This window comes from Triturus cristatus, chromosome 2_1 (genome assembly GCF_964204655.1).
Source record: "Triturus cristatus chromosome 2_1, aTriCri1.1, whole genome shotgun sequence".
Taxonomy (NCBI): domain Eukaryota; kingdom Metazoa; phylum Chordata; class Amphibia; order Caudata; family Salamandridae; genus Triturus; species Triturus cristatus.
Genome location: NC_140581.1, coordinates 440,834,434 through 440,852,276, shown reverse-complemented (window position 1 = coordinate 440,852,276; position 17,843 = coordinate 440,834,434). Strand labels below are relative to the sequence as shown.

Below are 17,843 nucleotides of genomic sequence, written 5' to 3'. Positions count from 1 at the left end.
CCCGAGCGAGTTCCTGAGAATACATATGCCCCAGCTGGGAACACATTTGTTAAAGGTGCTGCAGGAGGCTTCCGAGATGCAGATCCTCCCACCCAACTGGCGACATGCAGAAATAGTGGTATTCTACAAACCAGGGCGCCCCCTGAAGAACTCTCCTCATATCGACCAATCTCATTATTAAATATACAAACCAAGCTGTTGGGTAAGATCCTAGCCAATCATTTCCTCCCATGCATCTCGGGCCTCGTCCATCCTGACCAGGCGGGTTTTATACCGCAGCGATACACGCACCATAACATCAGGCGAGTTCATAGCGCTCTAGCAAAGGTGCCAGAACTTGCCCGACCAGCAGCTATCTTATTAGCGGACATAGATAAAGCGTTCAATTTGATCAGCTGGGAATACTTATTCATTCTCTTGCAGGCTCTTAACTTTAGCCCAAGATTCTTGACATATATCCGCCTACTCTACACAGATCTTTCTGCATCCATGCACGTGGCTAGGGTGCTGTCAGACCCATTCCCCATACTCAGAGGTACTAGACAGGGGTGCCCACTTACCACCTATTATTGGTGCTAGATGTTGAGCCACTGGCTGCGCGGGTGAGGCAGGACCCCCTGGTGCTCAGGTTTCAATGATCCACTGAGATATCTAACAGGATCGCACTGTATGCAGACGATGTGCTGTTCTTCCTCACGGACCCGGGGTTCACAGGCCCACGAATCCTGCAGATACTATGAGTGTTTGGGGAGACCTCAGGGTTATACATGAACCCGTCGAAATCTGTACTGTTTCCGGTCTGTGGTGATCAAGGCAGAAGTACTTGGTCAGCTCCATTGACTCAGGCTGTGGACGGTTTTCAGTACCTCGGAATTTATATCTCCCCGAACCCGACCATTTCCTGGACGCATAACATTAATCCCTTACTGTCACGTGTCCGGGAGGAGGTGTGAGCGTGGTCTCCCTTGCCACGGTCATTACTTGGACGGTCCGCCATTTTTAAAATGGTATCATTACGGTGACTGTTATACCAGCTCCAAATCTTCCCCTACGGCATTCCACGATCGTGGTTCTGGCAAATTTATGCAGTACTCAATCACTTCCTGGGGGGTGGCGCAGTAAGAGTAGCCCTCCGCACCTGTGCCCAGTCCACCTACTGTAGAATAGCCACAGCTATAAGGAGCTTTGCTTAAAATTTGCACAATTCTCGATTGTGAAGGGGGAATCAAAAATCTAGAATTGCTTGGAGGGAAAACGTTGCTGCTTTTTATTTAGGCCAAGAAAACGTTTTTAATGATTGGAGAAAAATTTTAAGGAAACTTGTTTTACCTACGGGAAAGTGTTACTCTGTTATTAATTGAAAATCGCGCTTGCACTTTACTTTTTCGGGACGCTAATCGTCCCTGGCGGCCATTTTGAACTTGCCACGCGCTGACGGAGGTCAGCGCTCCAGTCGCTGCACGCCGCCCGGTCATTGCCTACATTTAAAGGCCATGGTCCGGTCGTGCAGCGGACACGCGCAGCGGGCGCGCCAATGCCGCGCCGAAGGCGCGACAAAGGCAAGACCGTCTGTGACCGTCCGAGACCGACCGGGACCAGTGGCCATGAGTCATGCCCAAATCACCTCTACCCATACGAATATGTTACATTACTCTTACAAAGAATTGATTGAATTACGAGGTAAGACGGGTACAGACTGTAATATACTCTGCCCCTCGGAGGAAAGCACCATATGTGCAGGCTGCAAATATTGCTTTTGTACTCGGAAGTCGAGTATTTATGGTAATGATAATACTGATGGTTCCATTACCCAACGAAAGTTTGGATATGTTTCAAGTAATAATAAAATGTATAACTTTTGGAATATCAACTGCCGCTCTCTGCCCAAACATAAGGAAGAGATATTTGATTAGTGAAAAACCAGATGCTATTTTCCTAACAGAAACCTGGCTAAATGCATGTTCAGGACCAGATGTGGCTTGTGCTTTACCATATAACTATGCCATAGTGAGAAAAGATAGAACCTCCAGAAAAGGAGGTGGCATAGCAATAATTTTTGAAAGACGTTACTCTTGTAAATTTGATGATTTTCCTTTAGCTGATTGCGAGGCTGCACTCTTTAAACTGACTCTTACAGCTCAATTTACGATGTCTGGGGTACTCATCTATCGACCACTGGGGCCAGCTGGTCCTTGGGGATCTTTACTCCCTGACTTGATAGCCCCTCTGCTACTTAAAATGGCACATTTTTCAGTAATTTGTGACTTAAATCGGCATCTGGAAAAAGAAGATTGTATTGCAAGTAAGACACTGATTTCTGATTTCTCAGCAATGAATGTTTTGCTTTGTAATAATGGCCCTACTCATATAGCTGGACATTTTTTAGACCCCTTTATTTCGAATTTGTCCCATATCAATTGCCCTCCAGCACTTCCCCTTTGTTGGTCTGATCATTTTGCTGTTAAAATTGAATTTACAATTTTAGATTCCCCGACTCTGCCATTGTTGGGCAAATCAGGTCAATCGAGGGAAACTGGATGTGGAAAAATTTAATTCAGCACTGTCTGCCTCTGTTTGATTCTATATCTCCCGCCTCGGTGGAGAGTATGTACAACTGGATTACTGAGGCAGCTAATGTCTGCCTTCCTTTGTCTACAAAAAATTTGAATAATCATCGTCCTCCGGCCCCCTGGTTCACAGAGCCATTAAAAACTGAAAAAAGTAAATGTAAAGTCACGGAAAGACGATGGCGTAAGAACTATTCCCTTGAAGCTAAATGCACCTATAAAAGTGCATTGAAAAGATATCAAAATGTATGCAAAATAGCTCGAGCAGAGCATGTTTCCCGTACTATTTCAAGTGCGCAGAATTGCCCTCGTACTTTGTTCACTATGGTTAAGAAGCTTGCGGGCTCAGATACGCAACCTTCTTCTCCTATTTTGGATGAAAAGCAATGTAACACTCTTGCTAACTTCTTTATAAATAAGGTGGAACAAATACATTTGTCGTTAGAGGGTAGTAAACTAGCTTCTCCAACTTTGGCCATGTTGGATGTAGATCCCACTGCTGGGGCTGTCCCACTGATAAATTTGGAAGAATGGGAACCACTTAATACAAGTTCTTTTTTTAAAATTCTAGCCATCATTAAATCGGGTTCTCCGGCTGATCCTCTTCCGGCTGCTGTGCTTCTGCAATTTGAACAGCCATCGTTGAACTTTGTTATGGAACTACTTAACGCCTCTCTTGTTGAGGCTGTAATGCCGCCAATTTGGAAGCATGCAATGGTTCTCCCTTTGTTAAAAAAGGTCAATGCGGATTCTTCCCAGCCTGCCAATTTCAGGCCTATTTCTCTTCTTCCAGTTTTTTCAAAAGTCCTGGAAAAACATGTAAACTCTCAACTGTCTCGGATTGTTGAATCCTCTAATTTTTGACATCCTGCACAGTCTGGCTTTAGAGCAGGTTTCTCAACTGAGACTACTCTGTTGGGCGTAACTGAAACGTTCCGTCAACGCCTGGATGCAGGCAATACAGTGGCACTGATATTGCTGGACCTAAGTGCCGCATTTGATACGGTTTCTCATACCGTATTAATTAAGTCTCTACAATCTTTAGGCATCTCGGGATCAGCATTAGGGTGGCTGTCCTCTTTTTTATCTAAACGTACATTTCAAGTCTTTTCCTCTAGGGCTTCCTCCAATGTTTTTTCCTCGCCGTATGGGGTACCACAGGGTTCTGTTCTGAGCCCGCTTCTCTTTAATATTTATGTACAACCTCTGGCGGCAGCTGCAGAAGAAGCGGGACTGTCACTGTTCTCCTATGCCGATGATACTCAGATCATCTTTTCTTTAGCGGCTGAAAGTAGTTCTGGACCATCTACCCTGCAGGTGGGCTTGCGCAAAAATGCAACTTGGATGCAATCTAAACTGCTCACACTCAACGGGGAAAAAACAGAGGTTCTCATTTTTGGAAAAAATGCAGACCTCTGGGGTACCCAACACTGGCCTGTTGAAATGGGACCCTTACCTGTACCCTCTTCCCACGTCTGTAACCTCGGCTTTATCATGGTCAATAAATTATCAATGAGACAACATGCAGTAAAAACTGCTGCCACATGTTTTACTATTCTTAAGTGGTTAAAAAAAAAAATGTGGATGCTCCCTGCTGATGCCCAGAAGACTGTAGTCCAGGCACTGTTAATCTCACGCCTGGATTATGGAAACATTCTCTATTTGGGCATCAACAAGGATATACTGTGCAAGCTTCAAACGGTGCAGAATGCTGCTGCTCGACTGCTTTGCCAAATTCCCAGAATGTCCTCTGTCTCTAAGGCCGTGAGAGGCTTGAACTGGCTCAGGATGGAAAAATCTAACAAAGTTCAAGGCCATGAGCTATACGTTTAAAATCAAAAACGGACTGGCACCTAAATATTTGCTAAACCTGGTACACCTTTACCAACTGGCTCGCTCGTTGCGCTCCTCTGTTCAGGAATTCTTTGAGATTCCTCGGATCAAGCTGGTAAGAATGGGCGGTCGCTCTTTCTCCTATCTTAGCCCACGTCTTTGGAATTCTCTCCCTTTGTCGATACGCAAAGAACCTTTGTATTTAAACTTTCGTAAACAGCTAAAAACTTGGCTGTTTAATCAATAACCTGCTTAATCTGTTGTGCTTTTTCTTTTCTGAGGTTCCTTTTTAGTTTTGCGCTGGGAAACCCTTTTTGGGTAGCTGTGCGCATTATAAAAATAAACTAACATAACATAACAGCAGATGTGTATGCCTATTACTCCCCCTCCCACCTACTCAACATCAAGGAAGGGTGGTATAGTGAGCAGACAGATCCAGCAAATGCCGTAGAGAGATAAGCGATGGGCAGCCGGTCAATGCTAGACTTCCTCTATAGTCATACAAGAATAGACCACCTGCCCATAGCGGCCAAAGTGGTCATTCAATTATGGCAACGGACGATCCAGCGGTTGGGCTGGTGTGAGAGGTTGACTCGGGAGACACCAATGTGGCACGGAATCTTCATTCGGCAGGTGGCGGCGTTGCCTGGGTTCCGCCCATGGGAACTTATAGGCTTGTCCACACTAGGTGACATTATGAAGGGGACAGTGCTCTAATCCTTACAACAGCTGCAAGACGAGTATCAGCTTAAATCGTAGCCAATTCCATAAGTATTTACAACTCATACGCACTCTAACACCATATATAGGTCTGACAGATCTACCCGAGTTTAATCCATTAGAAGGCAGGCTGGTTTTGGTGGACATGGGCGATTAGACCAAACACTGATTACACACAGCCACACCACCCTGGGGGCACTGCGGGCAAACTGGGAGGGAGACATTGAGGACTTAAGAGCCTACTACACAAGGGCACGCCTATGGGGTTAATTTCCTCCCTCACACGTCTCCGCTCCAGTGGGGAAGAGGGGGCCTTTCTCCACACAGTATGGAGCTGTACCGCACTGCTGACTTTCTGGCACGGGGTGACCTCTTGTCTAGCTCAGGTGCTGTCCTGGCAGATCCCCCTTGAACCCAAGTTAGTCCTCCTGCATAGCACAGAAGCGATAGCTGGTAATAGATACAAACAACACCTTTTGTTTTTAGGTCTTACCTACGCAGCGCGCAAGCGCTGCTTAGAGAGACCTCTTGGCATCGCTCAGCACTTTTGTTAAAACTTGTTCATGTTTTGCACTGCTCTCTATGGGCACTCGTGCAGATTTTGGTGTTTCCCTTGCGGGAGCGAGCAGTGGCGCCATCGGTTAGCAATTATCGCACCTTGCTGCTCACTCCCGTAAGGGAAACGCCAGACGTCCTCAGCGTCTACAGGCATTCAGTATCCTGTTACACCCTAATTCTGTTTCCAGATGACAGCATTTTCCTTTGCTTCACAGGGCCTGTTCGTTCATTTTCTGTCGCAGAAGGCCTTGCTTTCCGTTTCTTCACTGTCCTTAAATCCCTTGGCAAATCCATCTTGTTTGGGTCACCTTTGCTTCATAGACTCAGCTTTCCCGACTAGGGACCTGTTATTTTTGTCCACTCCCTTTAATTTGCTTTAATAACAAAACCTCGCATTAAGTGAAGCAATTGACTTTTAAATACCGCTGTTCTCTTACAGCCTTGTTCTTAAACAAGAAAACAGCTCTCCTTACACATGTTTCCCTTTTCATTCCTCCTTTTTTCTGCAGTACTTGATAACATGTGGCCAGGCTTTAACCAAATCATTGGGTTTCTGCAAGAACGTGGTGATTCACATACTTTCTGCATGTTATACATTCCGCTGCCCATAAATGTGTCCGAGGTTTGTGGGTTGTGATGCATGCTAGCGCAATCTCGCGCAATGCGCCTCTTCTGCCCTCCTAAAATATACCATCCTCATTCTCCATGTTAGAATTCGACACTTCAAAAACAAACGTGTAGCAAGAATTTTCTATTAATAATACTATAATGGCAGCGCTTCTATGCATTCATAGTAAATGTTCTGAGGAAATTACTTTTATTTTATTTTTTGCAGTGGTTCCGCTAAGTTGGTACTTATTGATTACTTGTTTGTGCTTTTTTGCCCAGGGGAGTTTCTTCCATTGGTGCAGCAGGTACAATGGCACCGGGGCCCACGGAACTCTGATAATTCGTGTATTTAATATAACTGTAGCCATATTGAAGTGGGGGTGCCTTTACTTACATGCCCTGGGGTCCGGGCAACTGAATAGGCTGCTGTTTTTGCCACATTATTTCATTGGTCAGTGTTTAGCTTTAGAGGTTGCACTCCTGAGTGACGTGAGGAAGACTTTAACATTGATTGTGCCGGGACATGAAAAAGAAATGCTGCTCGGGGCGCCAATTGTGTAGACTAAAAATATTGCAAATGCTTCGTGCATGCTGAATCTGGGATGTGTGCTCTTCAGATCGACAGCAGCTCTGTCCGTTGCTAGGGTGTTACAGGGTCATATGTTAAGGGATTGAATGCACCAAACCAATACGACTAATTCACTTTTTTTCTTAGTTACTGTTGTATGAGTGGATACTAAGGGAGGGTTTCAATTAAAAACAACTTTACTTTTTGTTAGGCTAGCATAGTATTTTCACTGCTAAATGAAACAAACATTGGCATAGCCAATAGGTCTCGCCTTTGGGTCCTTATAAGTATTTAATTATGCAGCACAATATCTTTGGTGCAACATCAACTGTTACATGGCTAAACACTTATAATGTCCCAAAGGCAAAACCTATTGGCTATGCCAATGCTTGTTGCTATTGACGTTAGCTAAGAAGGATATCACCCAACATTGGAAAACGGTCTCCCCGCCCTCAGTGGGAGGGTGGAAGCGTGCCATGGACAGATGTATGGGGTTGGAAATAGCAGTCTTTATGGCAAGAGGCTGCCCCCGGAAGCATAACAAAATCTGGAAGCGGTGGGAAGAATACAGGGGTATTGATTTGTCCTCTGTACAACCCTCCGTATCCCTTATAGAGATGGAGGTATGGTCGTATGGACTTGGACACAATAGTAGCCCACAGCTTTAATCACACCAATACTGTGGACTGTTTTTATGTTGGGGTTCGTGGATTAGTATTGGGTCTGTGCCTGGTTTTGAAGTTATGTAACATTGGCACCACTCAGAATTGCAAAATGGCTGTTGTATTTGTATTTGCGGGCCTTTTAGGCCGTGTTGTACTACCAATTAAACCACAATAAAATGTGTTATTAAAAAAAAACATACCAAATGGGAACCTACCACTTTCTGCTATTAGTTGTCAATAAATACCACTCCACCAAAGACCAGATTGACAGAAGTGTGATGAGAACAGTGTTATCAATTAAGTTTCAGATTTCGTGCTAGAGAACGCTCCCTCCATTGATGCCTTGCAGAGAGGCCCTTGCAAAAATGATAATGCTACATAGAATTCTTTATTATTTCTCTAATTTGCATGTCTGTCTCCTACAAAGCCTCTTCTGTACTTTAGATAGTATGATGGGTGATCTAATATGGACTAATAGCAGGTGTAGGGTTTCCTTGGTGAAACAAATTGCCTGCCGATCAAGGAGGCCTGGGTGCTCTAGATTTCAAACACTTTTATTTGCTGGCGCAACTTCGATGGCCAACCTACCGGTTGGCTGCGCTTCCCCTATTCGAGGTGTCTTGTGCAGACATACGTGGTGTGAAAGACAAAATACAGAAACGATTCATCCGGCACTCTAGCATACCTAAACCATTTAATAGACTTCTACATATAGCTTAGGTTAGTTACCACTGGGTGCTGAACTTCTCATGACAGACTATACCATATGTCTCTGGCATACTGCTGATAAGTATCTATTCCTTTCAGCGAGATGCATCTCATACTGCAGCTGAAGCCTGGGAAAACTCTGTGATAATTTACTTGGGAGACTTCTTTTACGACAGGGCTCTTATTCCATTTGAAACTTAATCCACACAGTTTGGTCTTCCTCTAGAACACTTCTTCTTATTAAGTGTCTTCTTCTAACATTCACCCCTACCTGGGCTATAACAAACACAGAACATCCCACTCACCTAATGGTGCAGACATTATTTATTACAGGCACAGGACATAAGTTAATATCTTGGATAGCCAGATCCATTCCAGTTCAGACTGATGACCCATTAGAGTAGTTGGGATTGAAAGGAGAAACTTATGTAGGCGGCATATTTACACAAAAAGAAAGGGAGAAACCACTTGCTCATCCACACTAAATTTCAAGAAATGCCAAATTTCAATACATACAAAAATATTCTGCATCGTGCCGACTTGACTCCCAACAGGCTGAGTAAAATATATGAAAATGCCAGTTCTAACTGACTCGCTGTGATTCTCCTGAAGCAGACCTAAAGCATATGCTCTGGGATTGCTCGTGAGTTGCCTCCTACTGGAATTACATCTAGACTGACTATATATTCGACCACTACTGCCCTTCAAGTCAGCTTTCTATCGCTGTTCTCCCATTGGTTCCCTCCCTCTTGCAAATACAATAACTCCTTTTATATCATCACCAGGCCTGCTTTCACTGTTACTGCACTCAGTTTTTCATTTCATGGCTTATGGACTAGCATTTTCTACTAAGATTGAGTTATATGCTATATAATGTACTCTATATCAAACAGTTTAAATGATTATACTGTGTACCTTCATGCATATCGTTTAGCTACTGATATTATTGTCTTGCAATGCTACCTCCAATATGCACCATATTTATATTAGATCTTACTAAAATCAATAAAAAACATTAACTAAAGCGCTAATCTTGTTGTGAAGATATCAACACTTACAGGGAAATTTAGGATTGAGTTAAAAATGGTACATCTTTAACATGGATGGGACTATAAATTCATATTTGTAAATTTGCATTAATTAAATAAGATCATTTAATATGATTTTCTTGGATAGTGACTCAAAGGCAGGGCTGAATAACAGGAGAAAGAGGCAAATGACCTGGCAGTCTTTACAGAGGGTGTTGTATTGGACATTGACTAATGGAATGAAGCCGTCTCCTCCACCTGGACATTTTATATGGGCTACCACAGCCTGTCTAATACCTTTTAACAATCAAGTGCTGTGGTTATCCATGAGCAGGTGAAATGTCCTGCAATGGTTTGTTATTACAGATCAGCCTAGTGTCAGAAGGAGGCCTATCATTGACAGATCCAGTTTGTTCTGGTATGAAAGAGGAAAGGTACAATTTTTCCAATCATTTGATCTGACCGTGGCATGCGCAATATTGTCGGTCCAAAAAACATAATTAAACATTTTATGCATACTTTTTAAATCCACTGAAGCTTTCAGTGCTTTTTATCAGACGTCAACTTGCAAACTATAACAAAGACATTAAAGGTACTTAAATTGCCATTACCGTTTGGACTCCTCCAGCTGTGATCTACAACATCCACTATCACAGGAGCGCTTGCAAATCTAGCATAAGCCTGAAATAAATTTACAAAAAAAGGTACGTCAGTAAACTTATAGTATTGTCATCTGTACAGCACAGGATCTCTTCACTCAGCGACCATCCAATGAAGCGGGATTGAGCGAAACAGGAGCCTTAGAACATAGCCCTCTTTGGGGACAAGTCAATGATACTGATGTTACGCTGAAAATAGCATGCTACTTGGCACCAATATAATGAATCCCACTATAATGGTAATTTTTGGAAAAACAGATTGTGAAAGTAATTGTAGACAATATGAAAGAGCTGAGTATCTGAAAACTGAACCATTAAACTTGGTGGTTTGTATTTTGGCAGCAAATGAGTATGTAATGGCCAGACTTTTCATACACGGAAGCCAAGGACACCGCCTGTAAACTCAAATAGTACAAACTAGACCTTAAATGATTTTCAACTTCTGAACTAATTATTTGGGATGTACAGGTTGTAAGAAATTCAGGCTGCTTTGTAGAAGCTGCATGATTAGAATAGAAGTTATCGTGTCACTGCGTTACTCACGTTAACAGATTCATATTATATACTATCCTAACACAATAAGAGGCAAACAGTAACATTATTTTATCACACTTAATCTTACCCCAAATAATTAAAAATCTACTTGTGTAATTATGTATTTGACATCGTGAAATTCTACTGACATTTTCGACATTTTATCACATTTAATGCTACATAATAAATCAGTGGATATCAGTGCTTAATTTGTAAAATATTAAGTGCCAGGGCTCTGATCAGGAGACCACTGCAGCTTGCACCACCCATCGCCCTTGTTATCGCTGCCAAAACAACTACGAACCATCTCTCTTGGAAGTAAATGCGACAGTTCAGATTATTCCAGGTCCCCAAAGCTAAAGGAATGGCCAGGGAGTCAGGTATTAGTAATTTTTTTAATGTATATTGGTTTCCTTAACATCAGAAATACTTCTCATCTCTAAATTACATCAACATCGCCACCATGTGGTAGACTGCCCTAAGTGTGGTATTGACAATTAGGTGCCGGTGCCAAGCACCGGAAACCAATTAAGCGCCGGTGCTCAGCACCGGAAAGCTCCAGCTCAAATTAAGCACTGGTGGATATCGACTGACGTACCTAGTATATTTTCAGAGGTCGTTTTGTGGCCGAATATACTCTATGCCTAACCAATGTACTTTATTATTCAAATAAATCTTTTGGAATGATGTAGGCTTTGGTGGGCAGGTACTCTGTCACAAACTTGAGGGGGTATCCCTTCTGCACCTAGCAATAGCATTAGGGTATAAATGCACTTGTGATACGGCGGATGGGACATAAATCACGTTTGTGATGGAGTAACAAGTCCGCAAACCTCCAATTCAAGTCCTTCGTCCTTTCAACTCTTTATCACTTCTCTTTAACAATAAATCCATAATCTAAGGTCTCTTGTTTCCCACCTTCTTTCCTTCTCATGTGGTCTCTACTTAACTTTCCACCGGATAAAATTCAATCTGCAGCTTTTCTCATGTAAACATATATTTGCAGCCCATGCCACAATCAATTATCGACTGCTTGATTTACAGATTTTAATTAAAAGCTGCAGATTATTGTGTTTAGGTGTTGACTGTGGTGACATATCGTGTAAATATTCCAATTCCCTAATGGATGGACTGATAGAAAGGTTTTTTTGTCAAACTTTCTTTATTGAGTTTGTCATAAGGCACAGCGCTAAACAAAGGCAGGAATACACAACGATAACATCAGAAGTATGCGTCTGAATGCAATTAGTACATACAGTTTCCAATATGTAATGACATCCTCGCAATCAAAGAGTTCAATTAAAGCACTGTCATCGAATGATCTGTTTCACTGAACCATAAAAAGGGCCCATCAAAATCCCCCATGTAAACCTAAGCTACAAACCATGAGTGAGGATACTAGACCTGTGTGTTGTGTGGTGGGCGTGGCAAGCCACGTCCGAAGCCTACCAATGGGACCTCAGGTAGTCCCAGGGTCTTCACCAGTTCTCTTATGATATTACATCTGAAAAAGATGAAGTGCCTGAGTACATTTGGGGTATGCCGTGAGTGGAAGGCCCACAGAAAGAAGGTTGCCAGAGGACCCCAGTTATATTCAAAATGTTTATAGTTATCCAGGAGAATATCCGCCATTCTCTCCATTGTCAAGGCCTACCACACCCTGGCATGCCACTGGGTCACCGAGGGTGCCATAGTTTTTTCCAAAAAGCCACCAACTCTGTCTTGGCCGCCCCTAGGCAAAACCACATAATGGAGTGATCTCCTGAGGTTTGGTGCTTAAGGGTCTTGTCTCGTGGCCCCAAAAGAGCAAAGCTTGGTGCACATGAGATCAGGTACCCCACTATGTCTTTAAATTTGAGCTAAAACGTCAGACCAGAAAGGACAGATTATGGGAGAGTCCCACCATATGTGACGAAATCTACGAGCAACTCCCATCCTCTCCAGCACAGGTCAGACATGTTGGGGGGTAAATTCTTTCGAGTTTAGTGGGATAGAGAAACCAATCATACAGAATTTGGTAATGGGGGTCTCTTATCTCCATAGTGGTTGAACCTAGATATGTTGCACCATGACTCCCACCATTGCTCGTCACAGATCGTTTCCGATAGTATATTGGTCTAAACATCTATGTGACATGGCCGAATTTTGGGGGCGGTATCAATTAAAAGTGAGTAGAGGATGGAGATAGTACAATTTCACCCCCCACTTGTCTTACAAATTTCTCAACTGGAGAAACATCTTTAGTGGCTGATACTCTCAAGTCAGGATGGAGAACTCAATGTTTCAGTTGAGTGTAATGGTATCTCTCAGAATTTGGTATGCCAAAGTCTTGTTGACATTTTTTACAGGTGAGAATCTCCCATCTATGAAACAAGTCAGGAATGGTAAGACACCCTCATTCCCTCCAGAGATCAAAAGGGCCCGGTGTAAGTGCTGGTGGAAATACAAGGTTAAGATGAATAGGAGTGACTGGAGAGGGGAACGTAGCCTATGCAGCCGGGCGATTCATGTCATCCCATGCTTTTTTTTTGTATAGGTTTATTAAAGTTTTACACATTGTACAAGATCAACTTCAAATGTGGATCCAAGCATAGTAATACATGGGCATGAATACAAATCAAGTTTTTTCAGTGAATTGACAGTGCCTTCGGCTCTGGATTGCTCATCGAGAAAATGTATACAGCAAACACATGAACAATATTTCACAACAGAAAAGAAAATGGAAAAAGAAAATGGAAAAAGAAAAGAGAAACTCTGGAGTCTGCACAGGATATGAGAAGGTATGTGTCTTATGGGCAAGGGGTAGCCAAGGGGAGTACCCATCCGGGGTAAAACCCAAGCAGGAGTTGCAACCTGACCCCAGGGGGGGGGGGACTCTTCCATGGTAGACCGATGGTGATGTCACAAGTTGGGAGAGGTCAGGCCTGATGTGTATCTCAGGCAGGGCGTGGTATGTGTTGACTTTGAACCCACGGGTCCCTGTGTGTCTCGCGGGCTGGCAGGGGGGCTACCATCATACCAATGAGCATGTGTTCGCAAGCCTGTGTGTGGATTGTGCAAGCGTGAATCAAGGTGGATGCGCATGTTTTTTGGCTTCTAAATTAAGCAGGAAGGTCTCCCAACTTTCCCCACCTGTGTGGGACTCCCACCTCATGCAAAGCAGCTAGAGAGTGTAGGCTTCTGCCCAGGTCCATGTCAGTAATACAGTAAGCCAGTGCTGGAGGTTAGCGGTGGGATGGATGCCTTTCATGCCATTGCTACTTGGCGTTTGAACAATACAAAGGCCGGGTCAATGAATCGGTGAAGATTTTATTCCCTTTCACTTGGGGGCATAGACCCAGCAGGCAAGATTCAGCCGTGGGTGTCAGATCGTATGCTGCCATCTCTGCCACGAGGCCGTAACCACTTGCCAGATTGGGTGTAGCACTGGGCAGTCCCATGCCATGTGGTAGAACCCAGCATAATGCGGGGGGGGGGGGGCGAGGTAGGTATGATGTACATAATCGAATTGAGTAAAGTGGAATCTAGGGTTACGGGATATCCCCTTCACTAACTGAAAAATATGGGCCTAAGCTGTTTGAACAGGGTGGTATGGCAGCCCCGGATTTGGAACTTTACTGTAACTCCGCGCAGGCACAATTCGCTTACCACGGGGTGTTCCCGACTCTCTTCATGGCACACACCACACCGGAGAGTGATAGGGCAGATCCGACACCCCTCCATATTGCGCTGTTTGGCCCCCAAAGACGACCCCAAGCCAGGGTGGATACAGTGGGTTGTACTGGATGGGCTTGGTGGGAACTTAGACGTAGAGAGGCCTAGAAACTATGTTCGCTTCCTCGATTCAACCTATTAAGCATCCCAGACTGCCCTTTACTGCAGAGGCGGGGGTAGACAAAAGACTGCGGCAGCTCCGATCCACACACTGGGATGGGCATTCCCTAACGGGGTGTTTGCTACTATGGATGAAGCGCTGGGCGAGGACCACACGAGGCTGCTGGATAGGTTCACTTATTACAAACTTCGAGCAGCGCTGCGCACACTCTACAAATCCTTCCTTGTAGCAGCACCACCATAATCCTTGGTGCTGGAGGAATTCCTAGTGAATCCCTCACCGCGGAGGCTCATTACTCTATTGTATTCGGGAATTCAGCGCACATCCCCAATATGTGACCCCCGGCACGGCGCGAGTGGGAACAGATCCTGGGAGACCAGACTGAGGAGGGTACATGGAAATACTGGGGCACGCAAATGAGGGAGCTGTCGCCCAACTACAGACTGCGCCTTATCCATTTCAAATTTCTCCACATGTTGGACGGGACCCCTACTTGGCTTCATAGGGCAGGGCTGAGTGAGGATGCGAGGTGCGTGCGCTGTCGAGCTCCGGAGGCCTCTTTCTTGCATTTAGCCTGGGAATGCCCAGAAGTAGCGCAGTTCTGGGAGAGAGTTTTTGAGGTGCTGGCTCTGCTGATGGGCGCTGTGGTTGAGTGTTCCCCCCTGGTGGCTCTGTTGGGGTGTGTGCGTGAAATAGGTGCCGCGTATAGGAAACTGGTTGCTATGCTATTGCTCTTGGCAAAGAGAAGGATCGCCATCTGCTAGGGTCGACGGCGCAGACCAAAAGTTGCGGAGTGGCTTACAGATGAAGTGTTTTGCCCCCATCAATTGTCTCAAGGACATATGGGCACCACTGCAGGGCTATTTAGACTCTTTACCCCCCAGCACTGAGAGCAGCGCTGCTGTTTAGGCCCTGACACTGCATGCGGAGCATCCCCATTATACATGGGTCACAGGGTATACGGACGTAACTGGAGCATCACACCTACATTTGAGCCAGAGAGGTCATCCTTCCTCCCTTCCCTGTTAACCCCCTCTTTCCCATACCTCCTTTGCCTTGTTAGGGCCATGCAGAGCCCTGGAATACATTGTGGGAAGACGGACGCTACTGGCGGCGGACAACCGCAACCAGGAACAAGGCCTTGACTCATTACTGTTGCTCGGGACTATGCAAAATTATCCTTTGAAAGTATCCCGCTGTAATCAAGGCTGCCAATCCGAAGACTAATTGCATGTTGTTGGCGTGACTTCTCCTCTCTATTCATTGTATTCCTTTTGAAAATTTAAATAAAAAGAACTTTAAATAAATAAACTACAGACACCAATCATGGCAGTTCACAGATGGCAATTGCTGAAGAGTATGGAAGGTGGAGGCCTCTGGGGTACACGAACAGGTGCCAACAGGCGTGGGCCACTGCCATCAGTCTTGTATCACACTAATGACAGACAATGGCATCGGACAGCTATGTGTAGATGCTCACACCCCCCAACACCCCGGAACGAGTGGTAACTCAGGACAGGCTGGACCGTGCAACCAGGCTATCGGCCATTGCAGTTGCGCCGCAGCATAGTAAAGCTCGAAGTTAGGTGCCCCAAGCTCGCCATCCAACAGTGGATGCTGGAGCATGATTAAAGCAACTCGTCACCGACCCTCACTCCAAATCAGCTCGAGCAGCGATCCATTAAGCTTTCGAGAAAAAAAATTGGGGAACACAATTGAGAGGGCTGCAAAAAAGTAAAGTAAACTGGGTAGGACTTACATTTTGGTAATCGCTATATGACCCAATGGGGACAAAGGCAACGTCTGGCAGAAGGGCAAGGACCAGCAGACAAAACCGACTGCCTTGTCAATATTGCCCTCTTTAAGGTCCTTCTCTTTGTGATGTATCTGGACTCCCAAGTATTTGAAGGTATCGTAGCACCATTGGAGAGGAGTCCCTGTGGGCTGGCCGTGGCGCTAAGGGAAACAAACAGTATTTTGGCCAATTCATACGGTAGCCAGATCTATACACAAAGTCATCGGATAGACGCATGAGGCCAGGAAGGGCAGTCCCAGCGTCCCGTAGGTAGACAAGGGCATCGTCTGCATATAGCGAAATGATGTGGTGTATGCTCCGCTCTGGGATGCCCCAGGCCAGAGCACATTGGCGAGGATGGCATGCCAGTGGCTCCATGGCCAGGGCAAAAAGGAAGGGGAATAATGGGGAGCCCTGTCTGGTGCCCCTTTGAATAATGAAGCTGTTAGAGATCAATTGACCAGTCTTTACCCATGCTGACGGATCAGTGTACAGGGTGCACACCCAACCCAGGAACCCCAGACCAAACCCCATGTTGGTGAGGTCACCCCATACTTTGAAGAGTCATTTTTGTAGGTGTGCTAAAGTATGCATTACAGGGGGTGGGGTCGGTCTCCAACAACTTGCTCACCATGGAACAATGGTTATAATCCCTGGTTTAATGTAGGCAGCTATGGTGTGATGGTGCAAAGGCACAATGCTAAATCATTATGAATACATTAAAGTTCAGACAGGCTCAGGGAATAGAAGATAAAATGCAAGTGAACCTATATAACCGTTAAGTGTTCATGCTTAGCTAATACTTGGGGATAGTTGCATCCGTGGGAGCTGGGGGGGCGATCCAGGGGGTGGGGGGAGTCGGGGTAGGAAGGGGGAAGGAGCAAACTATGTGTATCACTATTCACGCTGCCTCTGTTATGGGTTCTTCTTTTGCATTGTACGTAACTTTTCTGGGTTTTTTTACGCCTAAGTTGTGTGGGCGATATAAGTTTCCATGTACGGCTCAGTGGCTGGTATGCGGTGGCGATGGCCCCTTCTCAAGTGACGACACCTGAACTGATAAGGACAATGTAGCCGGCTCCTAAACGGGTGGTGGTTGGCGCATAACCCGACAGCAGGTTATATTCTCTTGACTGCAGGCACAGTTTACCAATCTGTATATGCTTATTAATCTCTGTGTGTAAAGTATGCTGCCGTAACATGTATTCTTTTACCAAAACTACAAACTAATAAAAACAGATTTGCAAAAAAAAGCGTTCATGCTTAGCTAACCTCTCCAAAACCAATATCTTGCTACTGCGTGGATTTTGGCGAGAAGGTTGGACAACATGACACCTACTCACTTGTAAATGCTTCTTTTAGCATTGGCATACCCTCTTTATCGTTGTCTGTTAAAATATGAAAACTATTTCTCTCTCTGCATACAAATCGTTCTTCTCTTGAAACATAATATCAGCTACCTAGGTGGGCACATTTATGAACAGCAGCACGACTGAAGGAAATGTGTAAAGTGCAATTAACCAATCTGACATCACAACTCTCCACAAAAAAAACACTCCTGATCAATGCTCCCTCTATTAAATTTCCTCTGGGTGTGCCAACAATATATATTTGGGCACAATTTGCTAGATTATGTGCAGGACCAAGAGTAGTAATGATCCACAAAGCGTATTATTGGGGTGAGCGTGTCATTGTATCTGACGGGTGGTGGCAAAGGTGGCTTATAATAGTAAGGCGCTGAAGAGGCCCATCAATTAGCAAAAA

The 17,843-nt window shown here is 44.7% G+C and overlaps 1 protein-coding gene across 1 annotated transcript in view; it reads right to left on the bottom strand.

The window, feature by feature from the left end:
• Positions 1-17,843, bottom strand: part of MTX3 (metaxin 3) — a 168,859-nt gene that overhangs the window by 130,752 nt on the left and 20,264 nt on the right. The window contains exon 2 of the mRNA XM_085632246.1: positions 9,868-9,937. Within this exon, the coding sequence (XP_085488372.1) occupies positions 9,868-9,937 (70 nt within the window). The remainder of the gene's footprint in view (positions 1-9,867; positions 9,938-17,843) is intronic.